This window comes from Sturnus vulgaris, chromosome 4 (genome assembly GCF_052056855.1).
Source record: "Sturnus vulgaris isolate bStuVul1 chromosome 4, bStuVul1.hap1, whole genome shotgun sequence".
NCBI classification, from domain to species: domain Eukaryota; kingdom Metazoa; phylum Chordata; class Aves; order Passeriformes; family Sturnidae; genus Sturnus; species Sturnus vulgaris.
This window is the reverse complement of record NC_142246.1, coordinates 73,834,771-73,847,445: the sequence shown is the minus strand read 5'-3', so window position 1 is coordinate 73,847,445 and position 12,675 is coordinate 73,834,771. Positions and strand designations below refer to the sequence as shown.

Genomic DNA, 12,675 nt, shown 5'->3' with positions numbered 1-12,675 from the left:
GGCAGGACTCGGTCCCGCACCCCGGCCACGGGCACGGCCCCGCCTCAGCGCGCCGGGCTCCGAGCGGTCCCCGCCGGGAGCAGCCCCCGGGCCGGGGTTCGCAAAGCGCCGAGCGAGGGTCCCGAGCGATGTCCCCGGGACAGCGGTGCGGGGACACGCGGCGAGACCGGCACAGGTGTGAGGGCCGCGGCCACAGAGTGCGGGGCAGGGGCGCTGCGACAGGGCCGCCAATGGGGCCGGGGTGCGAGGCCGAGCAGCGCTGGGATGTGCCGGGGGTACCGGGCGGTGCCGCCTCTCCCCGGGCGGGAGCATCGAGGCGGGACCGGGACCGGGACCCGCATGGCGCCCTCTGGCGGACACCGAGCCCCGTGTGGGACAGGGACCCGGAGGGCGCCCTCTGGCGGACACGGAGCGCGGGGAAGGGGCGGGGCCGGCACAGGTGAGAGGGGCGGGGCCACGGGGCGCGTGCGCAGCGCGGGACAACAGAGCGCGTGCGCGGCGCGAAGCCGGCACAGGTGCGAGCAGGGCAGGGCCACAGGTGCGCGGGGCTCCAGGGCGGCTGCGCGGGGCGGGACCGAGGGCATTTAAACCCCGGAAACCGCCGCAGGCGCCATTTTCCCCCCAGCGCTCGGAGGTGGCTGCTGCTGCCGGTCCGGGCTCCCTCGGGGGACCCAGGTGAGGTTCTTCTCTCTCCTTTCTTCTTCTGTTCTTTTCTGTCTTTCTCTCTGCTTCTGTCCTTCTCTCTCCTCTGTCCTTCTTTCTCTCGTTTCTCTCCTTCTGGTTCTCTCTCTCTCTCCTGTTGCTCTCTCCTTTTTTTTGCTTCTCTCTCCTTTCTCCCCTTTCCCCTCTGCCGTCCTTCCCCGTGTCCCCCAAACCGCCTGCCCTCCCTGCCCTGCTGCGCACCCCAACCACCTCCATCCCTCCTTCCTTCGCCGTTCTTCCCCGCCATCCAACCCGACACCCTCTGTTTCCCCTCTACCCCTCCAGCCTCCCCCTTTTTCCCCGTCGTCCTTCCACCTTCCCTGTCCATCCCGACCCTGCCTCCCCTTATCCTCCCCTCCAGCTCCCCCGTAGCCTCCATGTCTCGCTCATGCCTCCTTATTGCCCTTGTCTCTCCCCTATCTTGTCACTCTCTCTTGTTTCTCTCTCTTATCCACTTATCTCTCCCTTGTCGTGCCTCCCTTATCCTCTGTATCTCTCCCTTCTCTGTCCTGTCTGTCCCTTGTCCCTTTGTTTGTTCCCCCGCAGCCGCGGGGTTCGGGGTGCCGGATAATAAAGCCCAGAGGGCCGGAGCCGGCGCCCCTCGCGGGAATCCCCCCACGGGGCCGGAGCCGCTGTGCGGCTCCCCCCACACACAACAGTGCCCCACAGTGCCGGCTGTCCGGCTGTCCCCACATCACACTGGGGGGGCGGGGGGGCCCCCTCCTCAGGAGGGGGTGCTGGGGTGGATGGGGGGTTTAGGATGGGCCCCCTCATTAGGAGGGGGTCCTTGGGGGGGGTGGGGGGTGGGTTAGGGAGGACCCCCTCGTTAGGAGGGGGTCCGGGGGGGGAGGGGGGTGGGGGGTGGGAGGGGCCCCCTCCGGAGGAGGGGCCCCTGGGGAGGGGCGGGGGGCGGGCCCCCTCCGGAGGGGGGGGCCCGGGGGGGAGGGGTTGGGGGGGGTCTGCCCCCCCCTTAGCCCCTCCCACCCCGGGCCCTCCCCTCCGGAGGGGCCCCCGCCCCCTGAGCCCCTCCCCAGGACCCCCTCCTCCGGATGGGGCCCCGGGGGGGGTGGGGTGGGGGGGGGGGGGGAAGCAGAAGGGGTCACGTCACTCTGAACCGTAATTACATTTTTATTACAAACAAGTGCAGTCCCCCTCCCTCCTGACCCCCCCCCCCCCCCCGGGGCCCCGTCCGGAGGAGGGGGTCCTGGGGAGGGGCTCGGGGGGCAGGGCCCGTCCGGAGGGGAGGGCCCAGGGTGGGAGGAGCTGGGGGGGGCAGACCCCCCCCAACCCCTCCCCCCCGGGGCCCCCCCCTCCGGAGGGGGCCCGCCCCCCGCCCCTCCCCAGGGGCCCCTCCTCCGGAGGGGGCCCCTCCCACCCCCCACCCCCCGGACCCCCTCCTAACGAGGGGGTCCTCCCTAACCCACCCCCCACCCCCCCCCAAGGACCCCCTCCTAATGAGGGGGCCCATCCTAAACCCCCCACCCACCCCAGCACCCCCTCCTGAGGAGGGGGCCCCCCCGACCCCCCATGCCCGCCCCCCCAGTGTGATGTGGGGACAGCCGGACAGCCGGCACTGTGGGGCACTGTTGTGTGTGGGGGGAGCCGCACAGCGGCTCCGGCCCCGTGGGGGGATTCCCGCGAGGGGCGCCGGCTCCGGCCCTCTGGGCTTTATTATCCGGCACCCCGAACCCCGCGGCTGCGGGGGAACAAACAAAGGGACAAGGGACAGACAGGACAGAGAAGGGAGGCCAGACAAGCAAAAGAGTGATAAATGGATAAGAAACCGAGAAGCAAGAGAGTTAGGCAAGATAGGGGAGAGACAGGGGGGGGTACGGGGGAACTGGAGGGGAGGCAGGGTCGGGATAGACAGGGAAGGTGAAAGGACGAGGGGCAGAAAGGGGGAGGCTGGAGGGGGAGAGGGGAAACAGAGGGTGTCGGGTTGGATGGCGGGCAAGAACGGCGAAGGAAGGAGGGATGGAGGTGGTTGGGGTGCGCAGCAGGGCAGGGAGGGCAGGCGGAAGGACGGTAGAGGGGGAACGGAGGAATGGGAGAAAAGCAGAACGAGAGAGAAGCAAAGAAGCAGATAGAAATAGAAAGAAGAACCTCACCTGGGCCCCCGAGGGAGCCCGGACCGGCAGCAGCAGCCACCTCCGAGCGCTGGGGGGAAAATGGCGCCTGCGGCGGTTTCCGGGGTTTAAATGCCCTCGGTCCCGCCCCGCGCAGCCGCCCTGGAGCCCCGCGCACCTGTGGCCCTGCCCTGCTCGCACCTGTGCCGGCTTCGCGCCGCGCACGCGCTCTGTTGTCCCGCACTGCGCACGCGCCTCGTGGCCCCGCCCCGCACTCGGCGGCCCCGCCCCTTACTGACCCCGCCCCCATCCCGGAGGCACGCGGAGGCGCTGCGCTCCGCGTCCGCTAGACGGCGTCCTCCGGTGTCCCTGTCACACATCGGGTCACCGCATCCGCAGCGGGTACCGGGACCCGTCCCGCTCCCGCTCCGGCGACGTCCGCCCGCGGCGATCTGGGCCCGGTACCAATCCCTGTACCCATTCTGGTACTGATGCCGATTCGATCCTCCGCCCGGGACCCCAGACGGACCCCGGCAGGACCTGAACACCCCATCCCAGCTCTGGCTGTGGGCTCCATCACCCGCTCGCGGTCAGCCTCCTCCCGGCAGCGTAGCAGGAGGGGACATCGAGTGCAGGCTGGGCTTTGCAGATCCGCAGCCCTGTCTCAACCCCAGTCCGGCCTTGGTCCGCCATCCCCGAGAGCTGCAGTCCGCCCGCCGGGACACAGGCAGCGCAGCTCCGCCAGCCGACAGCGGCAGGACTTGGTCTCGCACCCCGGGAGCGGTCACGGCCCCGCCTCAGCGCGCCGGGCTCCGAGCGGTCCCCGCCGGGAGCAGCCCCCGGGCCGGGGTTCGCAAAGCGCCGAGCGAGGGTCCCGAGCGATGTCCCCGGGACAGCGGTGCGGGGACACGCGGCGAGACCGACACAGGTGTGAGGGCCGCGGCCACAGAGTGCGGGGCAGGGGCGCTGCGACAGGGCCGCCAATGGGGCCGGGGTGCGAGGCCGAGCAGCGCTGGGATGTGCCGGGGGTACCGGGCGGTGCCGCCTCTCCCCGGGCGGGAGCATCGAGGCGGGACCGGGACCGGGACCGGGCCCGGGACCCGCATGGCGCCCTCTGGCGGACACCGAGCCCCGTGTGGGACAGGGACCCCGGAGGGCGCCCTCTGGCGGACACGGAGCGCGGGGGAAGGGGCGGGGCCGGCACAGGTGAGAGGGGCGGGGCCGCCGAGTGCGGGGCGGGGCCACGAGGCGCGTGCGCAGTGCGGGACAACAGAGCGCGTGCGCGGCGCGAAGCCGGCACAGGTGCGAGCAGGGCAGGGCCACAGGTGCGCGGGGCTCCAGGGCGGCTGCGCGGGGCGGGACCGAGGGCATTTAAACCCCGGAAACCGCCGCAGGCGCCATTTTCCCCCCAGCGCTCGGAGGTGGCTGCTGCTGCCGGTCCGGGCTCCCTCGGGGGCCCAGGTGAGGTTCTTCTTTCTATTTCTATCTGCTTCTTTGCTTCTCTCTCGTTCTGCTTTTCTCCCATTCCTCCGTTCCCCCTCTACCGTCCTTCCGCCTGCCCTCCCTGCCCTGCTGCGCACCCCAACCACCTCCATCCCTCCTTCCTTCGCCGTTCTTGCCCGCCATCCAACCCGACACCCTCTGTTTCCCCTCTCCCCCTCCAGCCTCCCCCTTTCTGCCCCTCGTCCTTTCACCTTCCCTGTCTATCCCGACCCTGCCTCCCCTCCAGTTCCCCCGTACCCCCCCCTGTCTCTCCCCTATCTTGCCTAACTCTCTTGCTTCTCGGTTTCTTATCCATTTATCACTCTTTTGCTTGTCTGGCCTCCCTTCTCTGTCCTGTCTGTCCCTTGTCCCTTTGTTTGTTCCCCCGCAGCCGCGGGGTTCGGGGTGCCGGATAATAAAGCCCAGAGGGCCGGAGCCGGCGCCCCTCGCGGGAATCCCCCCACGGGGCCGGAGCCGCTGTGCGGCTCCCCCCACACACAACAGTGCCCCACAGTGCCGGCTGTCCGGCTGTCCCCACATCACACTGGGGGGGCGGGCATGGGGGGTCGGGGGGGCCCCCTCCTCAGGAGGGGGTGCTGGGGTGGGTGGGGGGTTTAGGATGGGCCCCCTCATTAGGAGGGGGTCCTTGGGGGGGGTGGGGGGTGGGTTAGGGAGGACCCCCTCGTTAGGAGGGGGTCCGGGGGGTGGGGGGTGGGAGGGGCCCCCTCCGGAGGAGGGGCCCCTGGGGAGGGGCGGGGGGCGGGCCCCCTCCGGAGGGGGGGGCCCGGGGGGGAGGGGTTGGGGGGGGTCTGCCCCCCCCAGCTCCTCCCACCCTGGGCCCTCCCCTCCGGACGGGCCCTGCCCCCCGAGCCCCTCCCCAGGACCCCCTCCTCCGGACGGGGCCCCGGGGGGGGGGGGGGGGGTCAGGAGGGAGGGGGACTGCACTTGTTTGTAATAAAAATGTAATTACGGTTCAGAGTGACGTGACCCCTTCTGCTTCCCCCCCCCCACCCACCCCACCCCCCCCGAGGCCCCGTCCGGAGGAGGGGGTCCTGGGCAGGGGCTCAGGGGGCGGGGGCCCCTCCGGAGGGGAGGGCCCGGGGTGGGAGGGGCTAAGGGGGGGGCAGACCCCCCCCCAACCCCTCCCCCCCCGGGCCCCCCCCTCCGGAGGGGGCCCGCCCCCCGCCCCTCCCCAGGGGCCCCTCCTCCGGAGGGGGCCCCTCCCACCCCCCACCCCCCTCCCCCCCGGACCCCCTCCTAACGAGGGGGTCCTCCCTAACCCACCCCCCACCCCCCCCCAAGGACCCCCTCCTAATGAGGGGGCCCATCCTAAACCCCCCATCCACCCCAGCACCCCCTCCTGAGGAGGGGGCCCCCCCGCCCCCCCAGTGTGATGTGGGGACAGCCGGACAGCCGGCACTGTGGGGCACTGTTGTGTGTGGGGGGAGCCGCACAGCGGCTCCGGCCCCGTGGGGGGATTCCCGCGAGGGGCGCCGGCTCCGGCCCTCTGGGCTTTATTATCCGGCACCCCGAACCCCGCGGCTGCGGGGGAACAAACAAAGGGACAAGGGACAGACAGGACAGAGAAGGGAGAGATACAGAGGATAAGGGAGGCACGGCAAGGGAGAGATAAGTGGATAAGAGAGAGAAACAAGAGAGAGTGACAAGATAGGGGAGAGACAAGGGCAATAAGGAGGCATGAGCGAGACATGGAGGCTACGGGGGAGCTGGAGGGGAGGATAAGGGGAGGCAGGGTCGGGATGGACAGGGAAGGTGGAAGGACGACGGGGAAAAAGGGGGAGGCTGGAGGGGTAGAGGGGAAACAGAGGGTGTCGGGTTGGATGGCGGGGAAGAACGGCGAAGGAAGGAGGGATGGAGGTGGTTGGGGTGCGCAGCAGGGCAGGGAGGGCAGGCGGTTTGGGGGACACGGGGAAGGACGGCAGAGGGGAAAGGGGAGAAAGGAGAGAGAAGCAAAAAAAAGGAGAGAGCAACAGGAGAGAGAGAGAGAACCAGAAGGAGAGAAACGAGAGAAAGAAGGACAGAGGAGAGAGAAGGACAGAAGCAGAGAGAAAGACAGAAAAGAACAGAAGAAGAAAGGAGAGAGAAGAACCTCACCTGGGTCCCCCGAGGGAGCCCGGACCGGCAGCAGCAGCCACCTCCGAGCGCTGGGGGGAAAATGGCGCCTGCGGCGGTTTCCGGGGTTTAAATGCCCTCGGTCCCGCCCCGCGCAGCCGCCCTGGAGCCCCGCGCACCTGTGGCCCTGCCCTGCTCGCACCTGTGCCGGCTTCGCGCCGCGCACGCGCTCTGTTGTCCCGCGCTGCGCACGCGCCCCGTGGCCCCGCCCCTCTCACCTGTGCCGGCCCCGCCCCTTCCCCGCGCTCCGTGTCCGCCAGAGGGCGCCCTCCGGGGTCCCTGTCCCACACGGGGCTCGGTGTCCGCCAGAGGGCGCCATGCGGGTCCCGGGCCCACTCGGAATCTCCGTGTCCGAACCTGGAACCGCCGCGCTCCCGCACCGGTAACGCTCGCCCGCGGCGATTCGGGCCCCGTACCGATCACGGTACCGATCCCTGTTCCTGATGCCGATTCGATCCTCCCGATGGGGAAGTGGCGGCACCACCCGGGACCCCCGCAGCCCTCGGTCCCCGCAGCCTCGGCCCCAGTCTCGGCTCCCGGCAAGACCTCCCGTGCTCGGTGCGGTCCCCACGTGGGCAGGGCCGGCACTGCAGCCCCGGAGCGCGCTGTCCCCCCGGGACTCCCCGCTTCGCCACCATCGAGAACACTGCCCGGCCGCGGAGAGCATCTCCCGCCTCTCCGTCTCTCCCTCCCCCGGGGCCGCTGCTCCCTGGGGTCCCCGCCCCTCGCGCCCCTGTGGAACCAGCAGGGCTGGATCACCGTGAGCAGTAGGAGCCGCTCCGGGGTTCCCCCAGGACCTTCCTCTCCATGTTCTTCACCTGCTGCGTTTTTCCCATGTCCATTGCCTGCTCCCTGAAATGGGTGAGACCTGTCAGACCGCTGGGCTCATTTACATCTCCGGTCTTCAGCAAGTTGGGTGAGCACTCTATTCATAGTACTTGCTCCAAAGCTTCCAGAGGCACCAGACCTTACCGACAAGTCAGCCTTGAGTGGCAAGGAAGTGGCTCTCCCTGCCACCAAATGAGTGGTACCGCCCTTCTCCTTGTTACAATCCCAGAATAGAACCATTTAGATTGGAAAAGACCTCTCAGGTAGATCACGGTCAGTTCCTGACCCTTCCTTCCCCTTGGCTTGGCGGTTGAGATGATCTTGAGTTTCCTCGGGGTACTGAGCTCAGGGGCTGCGCAGATGCCAAAAGCAGCCCACAGCCCAGTATTGCCCCAAGGTGCCTTCACCTCCAGGTGCCGCCCTCTGGTCAGGCCCTGCTTTTCCAGATGAGCTCCGAGGGGTGTGCAAGCAGGGATCCCGCCTGCAGGGCCAGGGGCCCAGAGGGGAGTGGCTGCTGGGGGTCCAGGGGACACATCAGTATGTGCACTCCTAACTCCGGTGGAGCCCAGAGGGTTGCTGTTTCCTTAAGTCCTTCAGTGGTTATTCCTGGCTAAGGAACATGTTCAGAAAGCCAACTTGATCGTGCTAAGTTTCAGCCCAGAAACCAGAGGTTTTGTGGAGAAGCCCAGGCACACCGGCCTCATCCTCACTGTGTCCAGCAACAGGAGTCGGACAGAGATGCTGTGCCACCCTCAGACCTCCCGGCTGCTCTTCACATCCCATCACTCCCCTAGGTATCCCAAAATATGCCTCAGGGAGTCCTACACTAAGGCGTGGGGGAGCCCCTTGTATCAGCACACTGATTCTGCGATCCTGATTCAATCAGACAAGACCTGGCACATAATGAGGGAAGACAGACACAAACTCTTCCATAAATGCATAAAGTTACTTTATTTTCAGTATACATTTATTTAATTTTGAAAAATATAAATGCTAAAATATCTCATCGTCTTCATCTTTTGATTCCATAAAAGTCACAATAGAAAGCTTCATAAAACTGTAAAATACTATAATGTTATAAGGAATTTCATGTTTTATATTACTGGAAAAAAAAATCATTTTAATAATGTTTGAAATGTTTTCTGCTTTTTTCCTTTTAGTTCCACCAGCTGATCCTCTTCATTTGATCCTAAGTCCTTTTTCTCTCCTCCAAAGCAAACACGGACTTACGAGAATTAAAACCAATAACAAAAGTATCTGAAAGTGCGACTTGATTCAATGCAGATACAAAGGTCTGTGAGCCCCGGGCAGGGCAGCGCAGGCCGGCGGCCGCGGCGCTGCCGGAGCTGGGACAGAGCGGGCTGTGGCCAGGGCGTGTCCCCACCGTGAGCTGGGACCTTGCATCTGCTGGGGGAAGGCGATTTTTGACGGCTGCCTGTGGTCCTGGAGGGCTTTGGGTCAGTCTCCACACTTATTCCCTGAAGCGCCCACCCAGGCTTTTCCAACAAAACACCTAATTTAGATTGAAAGGACGTTTCAGTTCTTTTCAAAGGCATACGGCGTGCAGAGAACCCGTCCCTGTCATGCTGCAGGCTCTTCCCTGCTGCCAGAGGTGGCTGTTTCTCCTGGAAAGCTGCAGAACCCTCTGTCCTGTTGGCAGCGCTGCCCTCAGCACAACACAAAAACCACAACACAAATAGAGAGAAAGATCTAGAACAGCAGTCAGGACACTTCAAGTGTGTTTAGAAGAAGTGAAGACCTCATTTTTGGGGAGACAGGTCACCAGGGACTAGCAGATGGAAGCTGTGCCCATGGGGGACAGCCCCTGCGATCCACCTTTGCTCTGGGATTGCTGCACGTCCATGCTCTGGGCAGGGTGTGCAGCAATTCCACAAGCAGCTCCTGTGTACCCCACAGGCAATGCTCGAGCCTGTGTCCCCACTGGTGCTCACCAAGGGATGGAGAGCATTGGCTAAAGCTGGCATCACACTTCCCAAGTTACCTGTCCTCTGGCAGCAGAAGGGATCCCAGAGCTGCTCCTCTTCAGGCCTTTCCCAAGTCTCCCCAGCATTTTGAGAGCAGGTTTCAGCCAGGTTCCTGGGATACCCAACACAGATTTCATGGAAACTGAAGGGCAGACCCCTGGAGAGCGAACAGGGGCTGTACAGAGGTGGTGGCTCCTGTGTGGGAGCAGTCGCTAAAATTTGGCATTTAAGGTCTCAGCACCATCAGAAAATCCTCTTGACTTCATCAACCCAGACTTTGGTTTCACAAAGACCAAGTGGCAGCATGTGCCCATCCTCTGTGATGGAATCGTCTCCATTGGGAAATTTGCCTTGAGAGCTGGGGTACTTTTTCTTCTTGTTTTGTTTTTCATTTTTGGATGAAGCTTTTAGTGTGTTCCCCCATGTCCTGGTGAAGCCCAGTTTCCCAGATGCGTGTTTAGACACACATACCAGTATAAACATGCTACAGGAGAGAGATGTTCACTCGCTTGGTTCCACCCCAAAATCCTGGGATGCCCATGCCTGGCCTGCTTAGTCCTGCTGCACCGCCGGGGCTGGGGCTGAGTAGCCGAGGTTTAGGGTAAATTCTGCACACGACGGCAGACAGGGATGGGATGCAGGAGGATGTGGAAGTTTGCGAATCCAAGTGTCGGGATGAACGTCCCAGCTGGCCACCTTCATCTTCCTCCTCGTCCACTGTGCCTGAGGCACACCTGGGGTCTTCTCACTGCACACACCCACTGGTGTTCCAGGAAAATCACGGAGCCGTCCCACGTCAGCGATCAACAACGCGGATACAAGCAGCATCCGTCTGCAGCGTTGGACCAACAACCCCTTTAAGACTCTTCTAAGATCACAAGAGATTTAAGTCTCCTTCACAGCAGGGATTGCTCATTAAAAAATACTTTAAAAACCAACATAACCCTAAGAAAAACAGATGCTTTGGAGCAGAAGGGGTTAATTGAACTGATCCAGACCTATGCCACGTCCTGGAGATTGTGGTATGATGTCATGTTTTTTTTTTTTTTGTAAAAATCACATTATATATGGTACAATACATTTTTTACAGAAAGCCTGGCATCTAGAAATAAGAGGTAGAACTACTCATAACTATATGTTTCCTGCTGCAGGAAAAAAATTCATTTTTCTTTACAGTAATTAAAAAAAGGTTAAAAAATTGTCAAAAAGAAAGAAAAAAAAAAAAGAAAAAGTCGTAGGTTAGGCCCCCATAATTTAAACAAAATAATCTAGGAAAATAACACTCTTCCATGTACCTGACGGATTAAGTCCATTAAAGTGTTTCTTTAAAAAAAAAAATTGCATAGGAAAGGGACATTTCCAAACATGCTACAGCGATGGCAATGGTCTGTCTGTGCTGGGAGTGAAGTACCTTCTCTTTTACCTACAGGTGAGAGCACGTGAGGGTTAGCAGCACGTTCCAGCATCTCCGAGCAGTGGGAGCAGACATGGAATTAGCCTGGAGGTCAGCTCTGCTCTGCCAAGCCCCAGCTCACAACAGCCAGTGCCTCTGGCATTGCCACAGGCGTGAGGTGACATCCGTAGCGTTCCTGCCCTCGCTGTGCTTCGGAGCCAGGGGAAGGCAATTCCCAGTCCTGGGCAGGGCCCGCAGGGAGCGGGGGCCGCGGGCAGGGAGGGACAGCGCGGGGGCTCGGTCACCGTCACCGGCGGGAGCAGGGAGCTTCTTAACATTTGGCTACTGACAAAGTGAATTTGGAAAAGATTGGACAGACAGAAAAATTACAAAGTAGTTTCTGTTCCCTTGCTCCTCCAGAAATAACCATTGTCTTCAGGCTCAAGGTCTATTCTAATTTGAGGCACAACTTTTACTGGAGTTCGTGGAGGGCTGTGAAGAAGAAGACAGACAAGGTCAGTGCAGTACGAATGCCAGGCTTTGGGAACAGACAGCTGAATTTAAGGCAAGGCCCACATACAGATCATCTGAACGAGCTGGTCTGAACACTGCTCACAGCAGCAGGCAAAACCACCCATTTCACTGGTTGAGGAGCTCCAAGTATCCAGCCTTGGAGTCTCACAGAATCCTAAAACGTTTGGCTTGGAAGTGACCTGGTTGGAAGAGACATTAAAGCTCATCCAGTCCCATGCCCAGCCATGGGCAGGTACACCTTCCACTCAACCAGGCTGCTCCAAGACCTATCCAACCTGGCCTTGGAGACTTCCAGGGATGGGCATCCTGGTGCTTCACCCCAGGCTGTGACAATACCCCTCAACTGCCATTGCAATAATCCAGGTGTTGCCACTGGGATGAATTTCAGCATCTGTCTAACACCTGTAAGCACAGACACATCTCTGATGTTTCAGAGGAATAAACTTGCCTTGGTCCATATCCCACTCCTGGTGATGGCAGGCCCAAGCTGCCCCCAAAGGACTGGACTCTGAGCAATTATTGCTGCAATTTAAGATTATTATTTACTCTATTTTCCACCACAGATATGGAAAAATGGATTATTTCCCCTTGGCTACAACCCTCTCTGCTCCTCCCAGTAGCTCCAGGTCTTTCTCGTGGTCTGATTCCCAAACCAGTCCCCAGGGCTGCAGCCAGGAGGCCACAGTGGAGCCTTCAGGTCTCTCACAGCTTCTCCACTCCCCGTCCCAAGCACTGCCAGGGGCTGGAGTAACTATGGAACCCACTTGTTCATAATCACCTTGGGAAGCAGCAACCCAGTGTAGGGAATGTCCTCCAAGTGTTTTTTAAGAATTCCCTGTAGGAACCTTGTGTTCTGAGGGGGAGCAGAGGTGCATTTCCCAGGTGCTTACCTTGGCATGGCGTGTGATTGAAGGAAGGGAATTGTATCAGCACGATGTGTGGCGTTCAAGGAATGTTGGTGATTTTTCTCCTGGGGAAGAAAGCCCTGCTGTCATTTCTGCAGCACCAACTGTGCCTCAAGCCCTGCCTCAGCTCCTCCAACCCACATCTATGGGCCAAGCTCTTCTCCTGTTAACTGCCACATGGATTTACAGCTTGTTGAGCAAACACTCCATTCCCATCTCTCCTCTGAGCTAAAACCCCTTGGGGTGCCAACAGACCCCGTTTCCCAGGGGTTCCCCCCGGTTTTGGGCTTGACACTTACCTGGGACCTACACCCCTCAGTTACCCCGTGCTCACACTGTCACACCCTCATGGCAGAGCCACCTTTTCCTTAAACTATTTGAGCCCTTAGGATGCTGGGAAAAAAGGCATCTGATCCTGAAATCTTGACTAACAATATTGAGGATGCAATTTGGTTTTAGTACATCAGGAATGTACTAAAAACACAGAATGAGGAGGGTATGTGGTTGCCTGGGGCTGATTTTGGATGATGTGCTGACATCAGCAAAATATTAAGGATATCCAAATAGCCACAAAAATGTCTCCTTTCCAATGGTTTTGTTTCATAATCCCAATCTCTAAGTGTTTCTGTACCTAAAAGCCATGCTTA

At 61.5% G+C, this 12,675-nt stretch overlaps 1 protein-coding gene across 4 annotated transcripts in view; it reads right to left on the bottom strand.

Moving 5' to 3' along the window:
• Positions 1–8,138: 8,138 nt before the first annotated feature.
• SLC4A4 (solute carrier family 4 member 4) overlaps positions 8,139–12,675 on the bottom strand; it is a 114,936-nt gene continuing 110,399 nt past the window's right edge. For 3 of the 4 annotated variants that reach the window (XM_088164340.1, XM_088164339.1, XM_088164341.1), the window contains 2 exons: positions 12,014–12,093; positions 8,139–11,081 (listed from right to left, as the gene is read on the bottom strand). In XM_088164340.1, the coding sequence (XP_088020466.1) occupies positions 12,050–12,093 (44 nt within the window). In that variant the 3' untranslated portion in view covers positions 8,139–11,081; positions 12,014–12,049. The remainder of the gene's footprint in view (positions 11,082–12,013; positions 12,094–12,675) is intronic. The other variant, XR_015803493.1, reaches the window with a different exon arrangement.